The sequence below is a fragment of the Anomalospiza imberbis genome, chromosome 1, assembly GCF_031753505.1.
Source record: "Anomalospiza imberbis isolate Cuckoo-Finch-1a 21T00152 chromosome 1, ASM3175350v1, whole genome shotgun sequence".
In the NCBI taxonomy this organism is placed as follows: domain Eukaryota; kingdom Metazoa; phylum Chordata; class Aves; order Passeriformes; family Viduidae; genus Anomalospiza; species Anomalospiza imberbis.
In genome coordinates, this window is record NC_089681.1 from 133811853 (window position 1) to 133826657 (window position 14805).

Genomic DNA, 14805 nt, shown 5'->3' on the forward strand with positions numbered 1-14805 from the left:
GGTTACAGCAAATAATATCCTTCCTAGGGTTAAACTAACTAGGCTTTTTTGGTGTTGTGAAGTAGTGGTAAGCTTAGAATGGAACTTAAAGTTTTTTATGCATAAGCAATTCCCTTAAAGACAAGCAATGAACAGCTAGAGGATGGTGGCTTGGATGTAGGTATTAATACCGAGTCATTTCAGAAATTGAAATGAATGAGCTGGAAGCATTAAAGTTTTTTCTGAGCAGAATTGATTTTAAGGAGGAATAATTGTAAGGTTCTGAGTAAAGCAAACAGTAGCAACTGGTGTAAGGATTGGATGAGGACAGGAAAGATTTAGCCAGGACTGAGAGGAAAGTGTGGGAGGCACCAGAGATGGCAAACAAATGAAAACAATGAGAAGTGAAGTCCAGCTATTACAGCATGTTTATATATATGGTTACCATTCACTGTTCCTAACCTTTCTTTACACCTTAGCATGTTGAATTTCAATTTGGCTGTATTGTAGCAGAAAACTGGGTGGCTGGGAGGGGATACTTCAGTGCAGGAGTCAGGAAAGACCTAGCTGCCAATAAAGGCAGTTACACAGGAACCAAGACAGTAGCTCTTTTTTCCTTCCAGAATAAAACACCTTTTTTCATCTGCCTTCTACTAATTTATGGAGTGTGGAAGGGAATGGTGGTAGGGGAACAGTTCTCCTTCTGTTCTGTGGAGAGGCTTGGGGGGAGTCTAGAATTAGCTCCATCAGCTAATGGAGCAGGGCTCCACAGCAGGGCTGATCTAGTGTTGGCCCTTCTTTGTGTAATTGGATGAGGTCTTTGTTAGAACAGCTAGTGTTTTGTTAGCTCTTTAACTGCATCTCTTCCTCATTTATCTATGAAGTTACCTTAGAGTAGTAAATTTTGCATTGGGACATATCTAGTCTGTTCTGCTTTGAAACTTTCTCATACCTCTTGAGTGATGTTTGGGAATGCCATAGTATGTGATTGCTTGGATTAGTGGTGGCTCCTGTTTGGTACAGTTTAAAAAAAACAAAAACAAAAGGTATAGCTTCAGCAGTGTAGGGCTGAGCTTGTTGGAATAAAATAAAAAAGAAGAAAGAAAAAAACCCACCACCACCCCAAGCTTCCTTCCAAACCCACCCAATGATTCTTTACATTTGAAAGGGACTTTCTTTAGTGTTGAAAGCAGTGATGGATCAAAATGGCTGCTATTTCTTGTGCACAAAAAATTGAGCATAACTGGAGAGAATGGATACAATTATAATCAAATAAAGGCTATGGGAGAGTAGGTGTGGGTGAAGTGATTCTGCACTTAAGAGGGCAGACTGCAGTTGCATTGTGTCCTCTGCACCTGAGAAAGAATTTGTCTGTATGGTATAATGTGATTCCAGTCATATCAGCTCTGTGCATTTTAGTAATTTTTCTTTCCTTGTAAATGTTGAGTGTATTTTTGTATTTTGTTAGTTCTCTGAAAACTGTTAAGAAAGTTAATTAAAATTATCAGTTTCTTTTTTTTTTTCAGATTAATGCACTTCTGTCAAAAATCATACAGAGTTTTGTACATTGGATGTTTTTCTGTACCACAAAATTTAAATCCCCAAACATTAGTGTTTATGTTTTTTAGAGAACACACTTTGTATGTAATGCTTTAATTAAAATGTTCCAAATTTTAGAAGCATTTCCATTGATGTACCTTTGGCTAGTTATTCAGTTTTAGTCAGTAGGTAAAAGTCAAAGCTTTTAAATTACAAATTTTAATTAAGATGTCTTTGTTCATTTTTTTTGAAATTATGATGTTCAGAAGAGTTAAAAAATGGCTTATGACAGCAATGTTTAGTAGCTTCCAGTTGTGGCAAGAGTAAAGAAGAGAAAAATAAAGCATTAAGGGTAATAGCCTTGTTGAAACCCAAATAGTTACTGCGGTCAGATCTCAGAGGCTGATGCAGGTAGAGAATTCCCCCATGGGAATATGACAGAGGTGTTTGCCCCACTCTGGCCTGTAAAATCATTCACTTGATTCCCTTGTCAAAGCAGATGTGTAAACGGAGGGCTTTGTTCCTTAGCAGTGTGACAGAGTGAAGGAGCAAACTGAAACTAAAATAATTCTGTAGTCATGAGGTCATTATCCTAAGCAGAATAAGCCGGTGGGTTAAGTGGAAGAGGGCTGGCATCTGCATGACTGCCACCACTCTGCAACTGGGCATTACATTACAGTGTTGTGGTGGCTGCGTTGGAGACTTCAGCTGCACGGCAGAGGATGTGAATGTGTTCTGGCACTTCAGGATCAGAGATCAGTACTCTCTAAACACCCCAATCCATGAAGGAAAGGAAGTTCGTGTGAGCATCTCCTTTGGTGTACCACTGGTTGTGCGTTCTTTCTATGTATCTGAGTTGTTCTTGAACTGAGGTCTCTAAAGTCCAGGCGACACAACCGTTTTCTGTTAGACTTGATTACTTGAGTTCATCTCAAACTATCAGTGAAGCAAAACAGATGCCTTGTGATTAAAATTAGCAAGGCAACTTCCGTTTGAGTTTCTAAATTTGTTGCAGACAATGAAATTAAAATCAGTCTTTTCTTGGGGGGGACTGATTGCCACTGGAAGGAATTTGAATTTTTATTTGTAATACTAGCTTTAGAATGCAGCTAATTGGGATGTGCTGGAATGTTTTTATACTTGACATTTAATATCTAACCAACACTGATAAAAGAAATATAAGTAAAACATTATGGTGGATAGAAATAAATCCATTTTACAATTTGTGCTACTGTAAATGATCAGAGCTCTAATACAAGAAAGATGTATTCAGGTATATTATTGTTCACTGAAATTCCTGTCTATACATACATTCTTTTGTGTGTCTGTTAAACATGATCTTAACATGAAGCCCTTTTTCTCCTAACTCAAAAGCTTTCATGAAGTTGATGAATGCCATACATAATGGTAAGTTATATTAGAATCTTTTTCAGAGGTTCATTTATCACAAAGGGTAGCCTTTTGTGGAAAAGCCTGATTGAAGGTCTGCATATTCTATGGATTGGGTGAAATACAGGTCTGCAGTGCGTCAATTGTTCAGTACTTGAGTGAAAACTTTGTAGATTGTCTGCAGGAGCCTGATAGGTCAATAGTTCCTCAGTTCTCTTTTTATGATCTTTTTGTATGTGTGAAGTAAAATGATAACAGTTTTATTCCAGTTCTGAGAATCTTTTCTTTAATTTTTGTGAATAGTGTTTTCTAGTCCTTCTTCTGTGCTCCATTCACAGGTGTGTTATAGTGATGTCTACCTCAGGCATTCTCCCACTTCCCTTCCTGACTACTTAAATTACTACAAGTAATGCATGTGAAGGTTGCCTTGTTTTGTCCGTTCTTTGTTCTGACAGCCTGATGCTGCTCATTTATGTCACTGATAACAGCACTATCAGTTTCAGAGGGAGCAATATTGAATCTTTAATGTATCTAATGGCTGTTTCATTTTAGTATTCAGCACTGGCTTTGTACCCCTGTTTCTGTATTCAGTCATAGCTAGTGGAAATGAAACATCTTATTAAATTGAAACTTGGTTTACTTTTTCAAGGCTATTGTTAGTTTGTAGGAAACAATCACAATTGCATTCACAAGTTACTGGAAGATTTAAAGCTCTCTCATGAGGCTAATTTTGAAAATTATCAAGTTTATTTCTCAGTGTGATATTTAATTCATGTCAGGTGATTTGTTAATAAAAATTGGATATTTTAATCCATTTGTCCCAGCCACAAATAGAATTTTTCTTACTGCTGTGCACATATGTTAGAAGAGAAGTGCTATATGCATTGCTAGTTTTATTGACTTGAAATTCAGCATATGCAAAAGAAGTGAAGTGTTTGAAACTTTGCATGGTCAAGTTTTTTGCATTTTAAGGTGGCAGTCATTATGGTTTTATAGAACTTTTGTTTTTCACACTGTCATAGCCATTAATTGCACCTGTTAGGTAGATGTCTAGCGTGGTGGATCTCTTAAATAATAAAAATTTTAGTTTTACATTAACTTTGTTTCATAGTCTGTGTGTGGTGAGAAATATTGAAATTTCTCTAGATTTGCTTTGCTTTAGTAAAATAGGTTTAGTTTTTTTCCTTTTGATATAGGGTTTCCCTCTCACTCTCCCAGGTATACAATGCTCTGAACCAGCTTTGAGATGAAGGAAAGCAAGCTCACCATTTTTCTGAACAAAAATAAAACATCTGAAGGGTATCTGACAAAGTGTGCTGAATTTGGACTTGGTGAGTTTCTGCTGTTTCATAAGCAGAGCCTTTTTGCTGTTTAATTTTGAAGAGGTACAGATTCACAAGAGGGTGCAGAATAGAAATTGATGGAATGCCATTTGTGACTTCTTTCCACATTGCATTTTTTGTTTTTTAAGCTAGTGGCACAGATAGTTGGAAGGGCATATATTGCCAAACAGCAATAAAGCTTTATATAACTTATTGTTGTGGAACAGCATAATGATGGCTACATGTTTGTTTTAGAATGGTGTTTGGGCAGGGTTTTTCATCTAATTACCTTTTTTGGGGTGGTGGGGTTGTGGTGGTGATGTTTCATGATACCCTCTGAGGCTAAGGTGGTTACTTTTTTCTCCAGTATTGCCTTTCTCTCCTTCCCCCCCTCCCCCGATTCCGGTACTGTAGGGATCTTGTTTTGTGAGAAGCATGTATCTGGATGAAATCAGTGAGGGTAGGTAGAAATTTTGATAATATGAACAGCAAGAAGAGATCTTGTCATGTGTGTTTATATAGGATGAAAAGAAAGTATTAAAACTTGAGATAAATATTTAAATAAAGGAAGATCATTTACTCCAACAGCATATTCAGATTATGTGTCAGGTAATGCTGAGGATTGTAAATGTCAATGTCAGTAAGAGTTTTGATGGAGTCTGTGTGAGTAGCTTGTTTTTTCATTGCACTGAGTTTAAGCTGGCTGCACAACAGCAATAAAGTACCAAAAAAAAAAAAAAAAACAAAAAAACAAAACAAAACAAAAAAAACCCTGTGAGTTTTAGTTTGAGTAGAAACAAATACAAGTTTGGAGCAGAGAGGTTTTGTTATTAATAGTTTTGCTATAAAGGTGGCCAAACCCTTTCAGTTGAAATTTGGTGCTGACAAACTCTGAAGGAGGAAAGATAATAGCTAAAATATTGAACTGGTTTCAAAGAATCTAGTCCTAAAGAAGAGGATTAGAAAATGGAGTCATGAAAGCTGTTCCTTTAAGATGCCCGCCTTAATAGAAAGGAGTCAAGACACTTAAGGGCAGACAGTGGCACACTGCAGTTTTGCCAGTAAGAGACATGGTATACTCAGTGCTATGTTTTGCACTTGTATAGTCAACTTCTTAGAGCTTTGCTTTTTTCAAAACTTTTTTCTAAAAACCACAAAATTTGCAGTTGAGAGATGTAAAGTTGTCACTGCTATTCACTGTGTGATAGCAACGTGCTTTGTCCTTCCAAATCATACTCTGGGTCTTACAGTCAAACTCTTTTGACTTGATCTTGCAGTCTCACCTCTTCCTCTATGAGTCTACCACTGAAAAGCAGCAAGAAGGATACACATATCTATGGATATATATATATATATGCATATAGAGCATACATATCTCTTGGCAGTTTTAGTGCATATGTTAAAAAAAGACTAGGAGAAGCAATGACCTGATTATTTTATGTTAGAAATAGCTGTAAATTGTAATGTTTGCTTTCTGTGGTAACTTCAGTTCTTGCTTGCTCTGTCTTCTGTCTTATTTCATACTTCTGTTGCTGTTTTTAAGTCTTGTTATTGATTGTTCTGTCTTTTGCTGATTTTTGAGTTGCAGTGAGGATAGTCATAATACAGAACAGACATCCATTGTGGCAGTCTCAGTGCATGATTGTTTTTAGAAGACAACATGTTTCCAAAGAAACTTCAGTTCTGTAGCCTTGGCCTTTCCATCAATGCAGGCAAAATTTAGTATTTATGGTGTGATTTTTTTAACAAGATAACCTAAACTAAACAGAATCTATACTGAGCATGAATTGAAATTTTTGAATGTAGCCTAACTTGGGCAGAGTTTTTCAGTGTTGATAGAAAGGCATCTGCCTGTATTGAAGCATGGAGTCAGCAGTGCTCAGCTAAACCATCTAAAGTGATAAAGACCAAGAGAATGGTGAGTTAAAAAGCCTGAAGTAGTTCTGTTATGCCTATTTTGGAATACTGAGTAATTACTGTTTGGTTGTCAGATACTGCAGTCTAAAGTGTTAACTATCTGGCCACGAGGTTCTAGAAGACCACTTGAAAGCTGTAACTTGCTAATGATAGCTATTTGTAGGTATTCAGAAATTTGAGCAAAAGGCTCCCATCTTCACCCCTGCCCCCTCCCTTCTAAGACAGCAGCCTCAGATCACTGGAATCCAAAAGGGAGACTTGATTATTTTCTAGTGCTTCCAGTGACTCACCATCCAGCACTGAGGTAAATTGCTGTCAGAATGGTTTGAAGCTATGCTATGTTTTCAGAGATCTTAAGCAAACAGTAAATTTTTCTGAAATCATTAAGAAATGTAGATTGCAAGTCATGCTCCTATTCATGAATACTCATTAAGTGAACCTAAAACTGCTTTGGTTTTAGTTTGCTGTATTTAAGTAACTTAAGCTTGTGTGTGTTGGCTCACTGGTACAAAAGTGAACATTTTAAACTTTTAAACCTTAAAAAGTTAAGGTCTTTATCAATTATTCTTACTTATCTGTTTAACTTTGTCTTTTACAAAGATCTTTCTATGCAGTGGCACATTTGAAGTACAGGTCTTTTTTGTGGTTATGAGCATATGTGTCTCAGATATGATCACAGAGCTCTTTATTTTAGTATTCTATTCTAGAAGACTACTTGAAAACTTTTTGACTCATGGTAGAACAAACATGAAATTCTTAGCATGTCCTATTTCATAAAGCTGAATTAATTGTGAAATGTAAACAGACATTTATAAGGCATTTCACAGGTTTCTGTGAGAAGTCAGAACATCAGGAGGAAACAAGTTTTTGTCCCTGTGTCGGCCATCTTCCACCCCAAAACAAGATTGCACAGTTTAACTAAGGTGTAACTTTGCCATGAGATACATTATAAAAAGCTTCAGCTGTTTAAAAGGATTGTAAGGTATTCACTTGGGCAAGGGTGGAAGCATATTTAAGGCTAATAATTACAAAGACCGTTCCTTACACTCAAAATTCATACATTGTAGATTTCTAGAGAAGATTTGAAGAAATTTACTACATGCTTGCCCTCTTTTTGTACTTTTCCTTGTGTGGCTGTTCACTGTTAGAGATGGTGATATAGATAGAGATATAGCGAGCTAGTAAAGCAGTACAGTTCTCCCATATCATTCATCTGTCTCCTCGTGTCACATTCAGACCTTTTCTCTCAGAGAGAACATTTATCTTGGCTGGCCTATGAAAAATGCGGGTTTGAGCCCTTCTGCAGTGGAGGGCTGCAGTGTAAGACCTGTATCAGCCTGGATTAATTCAAATTTGTTGACAAGAGTGGCCGTCAATGGACATGAAATCAAGTGTAAAATACCACTGTTTACTCTAGCAGATGGGACTAGCTGAACACAGTCGATCATTTCAGTAGCACGTGGATTGGTTCTGATCCTTCACCCCCACCCTGTTGTTGAACACATTTCTGATTGATTATAGATAGTTGTACAGTCAGGGGTTTGACCATAGGGACAGGAGTAGACAGAAGAGATTACCTGAACATCTTTTGCTGACTAAGCTGACAAGGATTTGGGGTTAATTGTAATGGAGTTTGATATCAAACATCAGGTCTTTGCTGTATATGTGGGTTATATGATCATGGATTCACCATATATATGTCATACTGCCGTGCTGGATTGTGTTCCTCAGTTGTGTCAAGGTTCTCTTCAAGTATTTTGGTCTTTGACTCTAAATCCACTCTACAGAGTATTCTCAAAGGGACTAGTTGTGGCAGTCTGCCTTCTATCAATAGGTATGAAACTGGAGCAACTGTTTCAAAACAGAAAACCAGTTTCTGAAAACATGTACACTTTGTACTTTGTATCTTCCCTCCTCCCCTCCACCCCCAGCAGTGTGCGCTCTTTGGGTATTTGGAGTCTGTGGGGTTTTTTAACTTCTACCTCAGTTCTGGAGAGTACTCTGAATGCCCTTTGTGAAAAGAAGCCATTGACTGTTATCTGTGAGGCTGCTGTGCCTCCATCAAAAAAGGATGCCCAGTCACTGAAAGGGAGGGAAGTGTAGCTTGTTACCCGGCTGCAGATCAATAACTTTCATTTCTGTGCACCTCTTGAACTGTTACTGCAGAGTCTTGTAGAAACCTGTCTGAAAGTGAACTCTACCACTTTCCTCATCACCAGCTGGAAAATAGTGTAATTATGTGATTCTTAGATTTCAGATTTCTTAATGAAGGAAACAGATTGGCTCTAGCCTCCAAGCTCATTAGCTCATAAATTTAAGTGAATGCTGTTGCTGCCTTGGCAGTTGAAGTGCAACTTTCTTCTCCTTTGACAACTGTAAAAAATAATGTATTTTTATTTGCTTCTGTTTTGCATTAAATTCTCTTCAGTTTATGATCATATTACAAAATAACATAGTGGAGTACTTCTTCCACTGTTAAGATTGTACTGGAACAGAACATATTTTTCTTGTGTAATGGAACTTAATCAGTTTTTTGTACATGCTTAGTTAGTAATGAATGGACTGCTTCATGAAAAGATACTTTTTCATTTTGCATAGTATAGGAAGTTGCCATGGGTTTAGGGGAGACTTTTTGCGATTACCACTCAAAGTCAAGGTATTGAAAATATGTTTATTGCTTCAGTTTATTATTCTTATAACTCAAAATTTCCTTTTATTTCTGCAATTTCGACTATGAGTTCTCTTGAGGCTGTTGTCCTAATCCCATGCTCATCTGTCCTCCCCCAAGTTAGGAAGGTTTTGTCATTCTTTGCAACTTCTGTGGGCCTGCAAGTTTACATTTGAAAAATTGCCTCTCTGGCCATATTCTTCTTATTCTTGAAGTTTTGACAAAATGCTAAGATGAGCCACCTATGAAAGATATCTCAGATAACTTCCTCTTTTCAGAATTGTTGTAATAATTTCAAATTTCTGACCTACAAAAGAAAATACAGCTTGAGGGAGACCATTTTACGGGCTTCCTAAGAAAGCGGTCTGGATGTTGTCTCTCTTGACTTTGGCACACAGTAAGCTTTAAGTCTTCTGTCCAGTTTACAGAAAAAAAAAGTCTAAAACATGTATGTTCCTGTAATAGGAATGGATGGTGTATGGGACAAAAGTAGCCAACTACTGCCTGTTTTTTCTCTTCCTGAACTAGGCAGTCACCAGAATAAGAAGGGAGTGTAAGAGAGCTGGATAATGGAGGGGGCTGTAGTACTAGAAAATAAGAAGTGTGGATTTCATAGCTAGATGCAGAAATTGTGGTGGGAAAACTTGGTGTATTGATGTCATCTGTGAGATGCAGCACTGTGGAAATCCAGGATTTAATCAGTTTTGTTAACTCTTCTGCTTATGGAACTACTTACTTTTGAGATTTTGAATAAAACCACTGAAATTTTTCTGTATACTATCTGGTATATATTGCTAGTTCTGTTTTGAGGCTGTTTTGTTTTTCACTATTCTTAAAGTGCTTTTATATCCCCTCTTACTGAATTTGTTATTGATGGTGCATAAAGAATGCATTTTTTTCCAGTCTGCATTATCTGATGTGTTCCCTCCTCTCTAGTACTACCTTTCTGTGCTAAGCAGGCAGTTATTTGTTAGCCAGAGATACTTCCTTTTTTTTGTAGTTGCCTTTTTGTTAAGCCTTTCAAGCCAGCAGTGTAGGCTGTATGTGCATTTTATCTGTTAGAACCTGCAGTCCATGTTCTGCAGCTGTGTTAGTGGTGTGATGCACAGCCAGGCTTTACCTGAGACCTGAGCTGTGTTACTTGTCCATTTCCACCTGGAGCTGAAGAACTGTGTTCTGGTTAATGCTGAAGATTGTATTTGACCATGCTATTTATGCTGCTGGTAAATTACACAATGCCATTCATCACAAGTTACGGCTCTTTGGCTTTTCAGTAATATGGGAAGGACTTCAAGTTGGTTTGTTTGTTTTTAACATAAATGTAGTTTACAGAGATTTGCTCAGGTTTTCGTTATCATTCCTTCCTGATCCAGAAAGTGATTTATCTCTCCCCAGACCCCAAAGGACAACTTAGTATGTTAGAGACATTTCAAATGTGTATTGTCTTGGCTTTCTAATATGATATACATATAGTTTTTATACAGGTATTTTTGAAATGGTGTGAAAATCAATAATTTATTTGAATGTTCAGCATACAGGTCTTATTTGAATGCTGCATGGAGTAGTATCTTGGTTGCATGACTAGTTTCAGAAGGTGCATGTACTTTATGTTTTAATTAAGGGATTGCTAAATGGAAATACTTAGCCCAAAAAGACTGTGCTGATAGGTCATATTTATCCTGTATTTTGCAACAGCAACTAATAGTGTTTTTAATATTACTACGACAACTGGCAACAAATAATAGCTTACCTCATTCCACTGGCAAACTAGTTTGCTGCTTTTCTTTCTTTTGAAATATTCTTTTGCCTGTGATTTCATAACTATCTGCTTGTATTTCTGAATTTTATTTTTAAGAGGAAGAATAAACCTTATCATTAAAATAGAAGCAACAGAAGCTCTGCAGTTATTAAATATATAAGATTTTTAAAAAGTAAGAATAAAAAAAATCTATAATAGCTTTAAAATTTTGGAGTTGTTGTCCCATTCTGGCAAAATAGCCTCCATTTTTAGTACTTGTCTCACAAAAAATTTTGTTTTCTCCTCTCATTGCTGTTTGATGTTTTATGAGAGTGATAGTGTTTGTGGTGATGAGCTCTTACAGTTTACTCAAAGGTGCTGTGATATTTCATTATTTTTATTCTTAAATTTTATGGTTCCTGAAGCCTGATAATTCATGAGAATCTCATGTTTTCAAGAAGGTTTGTATATTTAATTGTTTTACTGCATTCAAAAAACAAAGGGTCAAATCTCATCCTTTCTATTAACTTGAAATTACTGATTAAATGCAAATTTAAAAATCTTTTGAGGATCTGGCTTATATTTCAGTTTTTGTGGTTGTAGTTATGTCACACTTAAGAGTAGACTCAGTAGCAAAGCTGTTTGTTAATCATGGTCATTTTGGTGGTGTGTAGGGACGAATTAGAGCAGGATCCATAAAATGTGCTGTCTAGTTAGATGATCCAGCTAGAACTGGAAAAGAATTGTAGCAAAGGGAACACTTTAAGGATCTTAACTGCTAATAAGGCTGTAACTGTAGGTTTTGGGGATGGTGACCAAAAAAAGCCAAGGAGATGGGGAGGTGGTAAATGGAAAAAGATATGAAGGTCAGTAGGAAAGCAGAGCAGGTATGGAATTTCCCTATGATGAAGAGACTGGGGAGAGGATAAGTCACTAACCTTGGTTAGGCAGGAAAGAAGTGTTGTCGCGATGTGTCTTCAGGTGCTTTTTCATATCTTCTTTCTTTAGTGGGTCTGGCTGATTTTCTCTTCCATTTTTCTTGACAGTTAATAGAGTCAGGGAATTTAAGATTCATCAGTGTTTGCATATTATGTGGGGATTTGGATGATGTTAGTCTCCCTTGACTGCCTGTGCTCAGAGGGATATCTGGGTGGCGAGTGGTGTTTTAACATTGCGTATCTTCTTATTGTCACTGCCTTCTTCAAATCATTATCTGTATGAGTGACAAACTAGCTCCACCCTTTGCCTTCTAACTGGCATTTCAGTTCTATTGCTTTTTTTGATCTAACCATGTTCATTCTACTTCTGTTTACTCCCTGTGGCACTCTTCCTCTAACTGCAGTTCAGTGCTACCATGCTTGATATTCCTTGGCCAGCTGACAGCTCACTTATCTAATGCACGTGGAGCCTAACGGTTTCATAGACAGGTACTACTTCTTGTCCTGGGCTTCTGGTCAGTAGGGGTTTTTTTCCCCAACCTCTATAATGAACTTTACCCTGCATGTAGATGAACAGAAGTAATGGCTTCACAGAGGGGTGTGAACTCTTCCTATTTAAATTGCTAACTTACAACTCTGACTAATGTTAACGTGTTTATTAGTTTATTTGTTGGCTGTTCTAGCAGAAATGTTAGTCAAGCATTCGTATAGATCATGGATGGAATTATAGTTCGTGAATAAATGAAATACCACCAGTTCTATTGGCAAATCTGAGTACCTTGTCCTCAGACTTGCTGTCAATATTTTTCTGAAAAAGCACAAGCAATCCTTAGTTGCCAAAATTACAGTTTTGAACAAATGTGTGTTGTTTAGTAATACTTACCTTAAAGTTTAAAAGTATTTTTCCATTTGTATGGTGTGTGTTCAGTTACATAGCCCAATACTTCATTCTTTAGTTAACAGTAATACATTCAAAGACCAAACTGTGATAGCAGATTCAGTTGAAGGCAGGAATTTTAGCCAAAAATTCTGCCACTGTTAATATTTGAGCAGTTTGTAGTGCACATAAATATTTATCACACATGTTTTACAAAAACTTAAAACTGAATCAATCTGTGTTCCCTGAACTGTAGAATGTTAAATGACGAGACCACTTTTGTTAATCAGCATGGTTAGAATTTCTACGCAGGAGCTTTCTGCATTATGTATTAAGTGATCTTGTTTGTCTTGATTAATTTTCTACTGCATATTTACATGGTTACTAGTAAACAGAGGGAGGGGGAGAGAGAGAGATGCATGTAATCGTTTTTGTAATTTTTTTCAGGTATTTTTAGCAGCAATGATGTAGCAGTATCATTTCCAAATGCAGTATCTGGCTCAGGATCTAGCACTCCCGTTTCCAGTTCTCATTTACCTCAGCAGGCTTCAGGCCACTTGCAGCAAGTGGGAGCTCTATCACCTTCAACTGCGCCTTCTATAACTACTGTTGTTGCTGCAACTCAGGTAAACTATCACAACAGTTTAAGATAGAAAACCATGTTACTGACCTGCTTAATTTCAATGTTAAAATAAACTGTAATTTGTTTGGAAAATAGGTTAACAAACATTATATTTGTTGTGAAATGTTGTAGTGGCTGGAAGTTCCCCATAGTATCAGATAGTCTTCATTTGTAGAGCACATAGATTTTTTAAAATGTAGTCTGAGGAAGTGCTTATTAATAACAACTATATTATGACTAGTAGCATAAATGTTGGTTGCAGTTCATCAGTGTTCTTAACCAATGCTTAATCAGAACATAGGATTTTAAAAAGTTAAATATGTAAAGTTTTCCTTTTTTATGCAAAAATGATGGTATCAGTTAAAGAGTGGTTTGTTTGGGAGATTTAACAAATGGACAACTAGGCTAGCCCTGGCAAAGAGATGGCCAAGGCTGACATCTTGGTAACAAATGAACGTTGACATATATGTTATAATTTTGTATTTGCAAAGTCATGCAAATGAAGATCAACAGTTCATGTTTGACGGTGAAGGAATAAGGGAGGCATGGGAGAAGTGCGGAAGGGTGGCATAGTTGAAGTAATGAACCAGAAAAAATACCTTAACGATCGTTTTTTGTATGAATTTGAGTTGGACAAGATTACATTTATCAAGATAAGAGAGTATGAAGTTATAGTTGCAGGAAGTCACCATGATTATTGTTGAAGTACGAAGGAATGCTGTAATGTACATGATGATTTTATACTCCTTATTTCTTGCATATTTCATTTTCTGATGGAAATCTGTCTTACAATGAATGTATCAAATATATATATTTTTGTGTGCTTTTAAGGAATGAACTTAAGTAATTTATCTACAGTGATCTAAGGTAGTGGATATAAACATGGAAAAATCAAGCTTTATGTGTGCACAAGCAGGTGTGTATAGTGCATGGATAGCAGAAATGCTATGTGAAGACCAACAGAGATTACATTTCAATATCAAATAGCAATTTGTTCTTATAGGTGGCAGTTCATATTTTTACACCATTCTTCTGGACTGGTTTTCTAAAGAAATAAGGTGGTTTCACCCAAAATTGAGTGGTACCTCTTTTGCACAAATGATAGAAACTACTTTAAAGAAATTATTTAAAAATTTGGTACTTTAGACGTTCTCCCTTTTTTTCCATTTCCCAAGATCATTACACACTCTTTACTTACTGGCAACACTTAAACTGAACAGTTTGGAGTTTGGGGGAGGGGTTGTGTCGTAGTTTAGTAGCAGGTTAATAGTTTTTAAAAAAACCCAAATAAGTCAGTGCTCAGTTTTCACAGAGGAGAGGTTTTCCATAAGAGTCTTGGACAGACTTGGCCTTTTGTACAGCTCAGTGTATTCATAAATGGTCTGGGGAAAGGAGGAGGAACACACACCAAGTTTGCTGATTATGCTGGGTTATGCAGTGAGCCATTATGAAGATCAGCTGTCACAAATTGCTGAAAGACCTCACCAGCCTGTGTTGACAAGGTGGTAAGAGGGCAAATAAAATGAATGTTAAAGGGAAAGGACAGTTTATATTCAAAACAGATATGGTACATGCCAAAAGAGGTACAAGAAGAGCCATGGCAGTGAACAATGGCAAAGAACAACTTTATAAGGAGTGAGTAAATAGTGAGGGACTCGTGGCCTCAAAAGGAGACACTGAGATGGGATACGACAAAGGTCTGTAAAATCAACTGACATGGCGAAGTTAAATAAGCAAGAGTTGTGCACCATCACTTCTGTTCTTAACCTCTGTCAGAAGAAAAACAGATTGAAAAAGCAGTTGAACAAAACCCATA

The 14805-nt window shown here is 36.8% G+C and overlaps 1 protein-coding gene across 9 annotated transcripts in view; it reads left to right on the forward strand.

The window, feature by feature from the left end:
- The window catches only part of MLLT10 (MLLT10 histone lysine methyltransferase DOT1L cofactor), a 133432-nt gene that overhangs the window by 88351 nt on the left and 30276 nt on the right, over positions 1–14805 (forward strand). For all 9 annotated transcript variants that reach the window (XR_011005827.1, XM_068212660.1, XM_068212674.1 and 6 more), the window contains one exon: positions 12815–12993. Coding sequence is in view for 8 of the 9 variants with exons in the window: in XM_068212660.1 (XP_068068761.1) it covers positions 12815–12993 (179 nt within the window). In the remaining variant the exon portion in view is untranslated. The remainder of the gene's footprint in view (positions 1–12814; positions 12994–14805) is intronic.